The 6,000-nt window shown below is 41.9% G+C and overlaps 1 protein-coding gene across 1 annotated transcript in view; it reads right to left on the bottom strand.

The window, feature by feature from the left end:
* Nucleotides 1-4,162, bottom strand: part of SLC9A4 (solute carrier family 9 member A4) — a 49,103-nt gene extending 44,941 nt beyond the window's left edge. Inside the window, exon 1 of the mRNA XM_075062424.1 lies at nt 3,901-4,162. Coding sequence (XP_074918525.1) covers nt 3,901-4,162 — 262 coding nt within the window. The remainder of the gene's footprint in view (nt 1-3,900) is intronic.
* Nucleotides 4,163-6,000: the final 1,838 nt, after the last annotated feature.

Below are 6,000 nucleotides of genomic sequence, written 5' to 3'. Positions count from 1 at the left end.
TGGAATGGATATGAGCAACACATCTCGAAGAACAACAGTTACAAAGGTGAGTAACCTTGTTTTTTGGGAAAAAGTGAGTAGTTAAGCATGTTGATGTTTGTATATATAAACACCCATTTCATCACTGTACTGGAAAAGATAGCTGAACTTAATTTTCTATGGAATTTGAAGAAAGTTTAACAACCCAATTGTTTTCTGTGTTAATCAGTGTGAACCTGAAAAAAATTACATGTCTTTTAAGAGAATAGAATCAGTCCACACTTACTGAAAAAAAAATTCTTCCAGTTAGTGTTCAGAAGAGTGCTACAAGACACAAACATAACCTCATAAGCAGAGAGTGGAAAGGATACCCTCCCACATTATGACCAGCAAAATAATAATAATAATAAAATTTCAAAAAGGCAGAGGTTCCCAGATTTGCAAACCTAAAAACCTGTGTTACGCTTTAAACCACCTCAGCACATACCAGGTTAATGAACATTAAAAAGTTAACTGCAGAGGAACACTGAAGCCCATTAACCTGCATGTGTGCCAGCCAGTATGCCCTCACTGACTAAAGGTGCAGTCATACCTGAACAGCTAAAAATTAACCTTGCCTTTTTAGGTTAAATGGAGTCATGTCACTGGCACCATCTCTGTTGTTACATAACAGATAACAAAATCCAGTGGGGCATGGTGCTGGCAAATAGGATCTCAGGTACATGGTGTTATTTTTCAGAATCTCTTTTGGGAATAGTCATGTAGGTGAAATAGCTAGTACTTATGATTATGCCATTTCTATGCATGTATATTCATCTTGGTATCTGAAGTTATGAATATTAGCTATGTTTCCTACATGTTTGCTCCTGTGGTAATGCCCACAAGCTATTTAGCCAGCATATGAAGGGACAAGTCAAGTTGAATGGTCCATTAAGGAACACTTAGCTCACAATGGACCTGGAAAACGCCTGTCTACACTTAATGGACTTTTTATGAATGTTCTAACTAGACTATGGGGGAGGGGGAGGTGATGGACATGTAACTTGCCCATGTGATTCCAAACATCATCTTTCACAGTAAGAACAGATTTTCCTTTAGTTGGCACTTGGCAGAAGCTAAAAGGCCTTGGCCTGGAAACATATCCATTGTCCTTCTTTCCTGCTCTGGCCTTTTTCCTGCTCCAGCCTCTGGACTATGAACATATACTAATGGGAGCATTCAAACCAAGGGACTGAGGACTTTAAGGTAATCTGGAGCCTTCATATTCCTTGATCCTTTGCAGATGGATTATGAGTTGGATATGGCATACAGACTGTTCTAGCCTCATTGAGTGCTGCTTTCTCCCTTGCAGTGGATAACGATCAGATGTCTGCTGACTTTCTACAAATCAGCAGCCTTTGATACCTGTGGTATAAGCAACATAGCCCTTGCTTGAGTGGTTTTGTTCTTTCCTCTCCAAATGTCAAAGCCTGTTCCCGTTGAACTCAATAGCAAAACTCCTTTGATTTCAATGGGAACAGGATTTCGCCCCAAGAGATCAGAGAATGTGATTTTGATTAATTGCTTATCTGTCTAGATACAGTTCTCATGCATATTCTGCCAGGCTGATTTTGATTGCCCCTTCTGTATATCATGCTGAGGAAAATAATAAAACAATTTGGGCTGTAGTTCTATCAAGATGTACATGGCACACACAGTTCTATGCCTCTTTTCCATCAAACCCAGATGGCGCAGCATCTTTGCTTTCCTACTGCCTGGCAGAGAGCAATACTTAGGGTATGTCTACACTACCCTCCGTCTCGTCTAGAGGTGATAAATCAATCCCCGAATGCACTTCCTCGTTGACTCCGGAACTCCACCAGGGAGAGAGGTGGAAGCGGAGTCGATGGGGGAGCAGCGGCCGTCGATCCCGCACCATGAGGACGCAAAGTAAGTCAATCTAAGTCGATCTAAGATACGTCGACTTCAGCTGCGATATTCTTGTAGCTGAAGTTGCGTATCTTAGATCGATTCCACCCCCTAGTGTAGACCAGGCCTGAGATAAAGGCAAGCTGGCAGAAGCTTAGTTTGGACATAAGGGAGGTACTGATAGTGTGTTAAGGGAAAGTGGGGTGATTGTTCTTCCTATCCCTTCATTTAAGAAGTTTTCAATTTGGAGTACGGCTGGATCCTCAATGAGACCTGGAAATACAGGTGGCACCAAGGGCCCAAAGCATCATTTTAGACAGGTAAGGGGGGTGTTGGAGGGGACAGGCAGAGCGTGGGGGCCCTGGGCTGGGGTGGATTCACATAGAGGGTCATGTGGGGAGGTCACTTGCCCTCCCTTGTGTCCCTCCCATGAGTGCAGTACTGGCAAGAAATGATTTCTACTTGCACCACTGAGTAGGAGCAGAGAGGTTATTCTACCTCTGTATTTGGCACAAGTGTGACCGCTACTGGAATATTATGCCCAGTTCTGGTGGCTACGATTCAAGAAGAATGTTGATAAATTGGACAGACTAAGAGCCATTAGAATGATTAAAGGATTAGAAAACATTCCTTATAGTGGTAGACTCAAGGAGCTCAATCTAGTTCATTTAACAAAGAAAAGGTGAAGGGATGACTTGATTCCAGTCTATAAGTACCAACATTGGGAACAAATATTTAATAATGGGTTCTTCAATCCAGCATAGAAATGTACAACCCGAACCGATGTCTGAAAGTTGAAGGTAGACAAATTTAGATTGAAATAAGGCATACATTTTTATGTGACAGTAATTAGCCATTAGAACAATTTACCATGGTTGGTGATAGATTCTCCATCACTGACAATTTTTAAACCAAGACTGGAAGTTTTTCTAAAAGCTCTGCTCTAGGAATTATCTTGGGGAAGTTCTATGGTCTGTGTTATATAGGAAGGAAGAATAGATGATCACAGTGCTTTTGGCCTTGGAATCTATGAATCTATGAACAAACAAGGATGCAAATTGATACTGATTTTGATGACAGTTTTACACCTATGAACTATTCTATGGGAATTTTCAGAAATTATATGTGAACTTTTGGGGCAGGACTAGATGATTGTGCACCTAGCACAATAGTTCCCAACATGATTGTGGACTTGAGGAACTAATATATAAATACTAATTAATAATATAAAATATTACATATAGGATACATGATGACTAATATTTGTTATACATATGGCTCCAAAATGACAAATAGTATGCTCTCTGTCACTCTCATTTTACATATACATGTACAAACTTGTAGAATATGTGAGTGTGTGTGTGTTTGAATAATACAGTATGAATGTGTGTTTATATTCATGTGATAAATTACATTTATCTTGTACCCTGACCGCTAGCCTACATTCTGCCCATTAGTCCATCTCCTCCAGGACAACCTGTAAAATTCCATCCGAGCAATTTCAATTTCAAAATATCTCCAAGGAAATGTTTCCTTTAGTTCCCCCAAGCTTGAGCGAAATTAAACAGGCCTGAAGTCAGGATATGCAATACTCAATCCTGCATGCTGAATCTATGACGGCTATCTTGGAACATTTAAAGATTAGAAACAGCTGAAGAGGGGAGACTGCTAGCTTCCCCCTGGGACAGACAGCACTTTCTTGTAGCCTAGAAAGGTCTTGGGTTAGCAAACTTTAAAGTGTGACATTGTTATTAATGGAAAAGCGATTTTAGGACAGTTTCAGAAGTCTTACATGTTTCTCTGATGCCTACACAGTTGGCTTCATGATAACTAAGCCATCTAGTTTTTCCAGCAGAGTACATACAAAAAGCAGTCTCAGTCATTTCAAAACTCTCTAATCCATTTGTAAAATACTTTCACCATAAACATGTTTTACTGCTTGCTTTACCTTCTTACCAACAAAAGATTTTTTTTTCCAAAAAAGAAAAACCTTACCTTGCCATTCCTACTTACCTATTTTTGCAAGAGATGCAAGAAGTATCCAAAGTGTAACTTCACAGGGAATTTGCACGTAGTTATAATCCACTGTAAAAACATTCAGTCTCTCATCCTGAACAGAGCCCTCAGCATCATGATGGTCAGGCTTGTACTGAGTTGTTGAATTACTGTTCAAGGTGGATAACTCAAAATAAGTAGCAGCAAAAGGATACTCCAGAGACAATAGCAACAGCAACCAGTTCAAAAAATTAACATGCCTAAATATCTGAGAGCCCATGACTGGGGCTGAAACTTTCTTTTATACTATGTGTAGCATGTATTGTATGCATGAATGTATGTAATATTATCTGATTTCAGTCTGCACTGACCCTAGCCATCAAGATTCCCTCAAGAAATTATCTGTCATGTTATCACTTTAAAAATCTCAGCATCAATGTGTCTTTCTGTTTTTGAATTACACAAGGATCTGGAGTACAGATGAAAACATAAGTATTTGCAGGCTTTTGAAATTTAGATAAAAACCTTCAGCAGCCTTGCACTATTCAGGAAATAGTCTCACTTCCCCATAAGATTTTTACTTGCTCTAGGCTCAATAGTTTTCCTTGTGCCAGAGAAAACCAGGCAATAATGAACAGAACTCATTCAACAAAGACCACAAGAGTAAAAAGAATCCCAGGGTGCAGATCCCAGCATGCTGAACAGGTAGGACTGCCAGCTCCATGCCTCCTCTTCCTGCACTCTCTTTCTCCTGCATGTACTCTTGTGTGGTCAAGGCACCTGGCAGCTCAAGTATCTGATTAATTGTAGTCACTCACTTCACTGGTAATCAACCACTTCAGATGTAAATAGACTCTTCAGAGGTTCCATTAGTGACATCTAGTGGACATCCACAAAGACTGTACTCTTAATTTATAATAAAGTGATCACTAAAATTTGCTGTTTCTTTTACATCCATTAAATATATTGACACTAAGATTAACACGATAGATAGTAATGATATCACAGACACAAAATTGGCATTTAGCACAAGTACTTAGCTAGTAGATCTCTGGTATATGGAGGTGGGTCTCTCTGAATCCATCCTTCCTGTTGACGCTCTTGCATGTTGTACAAAATGTGCACGGAAGCAGAGACTTGCTCTTGGGTCTCCCACATCAGAGGTAAGTACCCTAATTACCATACTATGGAGTCATCCTCACATGCTCTTGGCCCAATGAATGCTTTAATATTTCATACATGGGACAGCTTCAACAGGAGAGACTAAAAAAGACTCAGTCACAATACCCCATAGCCCAGTGGTAAGGGCACTCACCTTCAAGATGGGTTCACATCAGAGCCCTGCTCCACATCAGGTAGAAGAGGCATTTGAACCTGTCTCCCGCATCCTGGGTGAGTGTTCTAGCCACTGAGGGCTAAAGGTTTAAGGGAAATGGCACCATCACTTTCCCCTCCTCAATTTTTGCAAGAGAGAGTTTAATGTGCCTAGCTCCAGGAGAGGATTTTCTGCTATTAATCCCAATGAGAAGCAGCCCCTTCACCCTTCAGTTTGGATTTAGGACCTTCAATCTCTTTAAAGGGCAGGGCTTAGAACCCATCCTGTTCCTTGGCATTTCCGATTGGCTAGTTTAGGTGGCTCCCCACTCAGCTTGAGGGCTTTTGTGGATCCCCTTCTTCGGTGCCCAACTCTCCCCATACATTCTATAGGGAGCTAGGCACCTAATTTGGGGGTATGGATTCCACAAAGCAGCAGAGCATTTAAACATTAGGACTTGCTTTGATGAGTCTAGTCCCCTTTGCGGACCTAGCCTGAAATGTCTCCCATCAGTGGCGGATTAGCCATTGGGCGAACAGGGCCTGCGCCCAGGGCCACGGACAATTGGGGGGCCCCTGGAAAAATGGGGACCCCCTTGCCCCAATCCCCTCTGGCCAGCACTCTTGCAGAGAAGCAAGGGAAGCCCCTGTGCCCTGACCCTGCTCCCCGGCAGGAGCACTGGGCTGGGGTGTGGAGGGGACTGCAGGTGGAAGGAGTGGGGAGGGGCCCCCACTTGCTCTGGTCCAGGGCCCCACATGCCCCTTATCCACCTCTGTCTCCCATTAATAAACAGATGCCAACCC

This window comes from Chelonoidis abingdonii, chromosome 1 (genome assembly GCF_003597395.2).
Source record: "Chelonoidis abingdonii isolate Lonesome George chromosome 1, CheloAbing_2.0, whole genome shotgun sequence".
In the NCBI taxonomy this organism is placed as follows: Eukaryota; Metazoa; Chordata; order Testudines; family Testudinidae; genus Chelonoidis; species Chelonoidis abingdonii.
The sequence above is the reverse complement of the archived record's forward strand: the minus strand, read 5'-3'. Positions and strand labels throughout refer to the sequence as shown.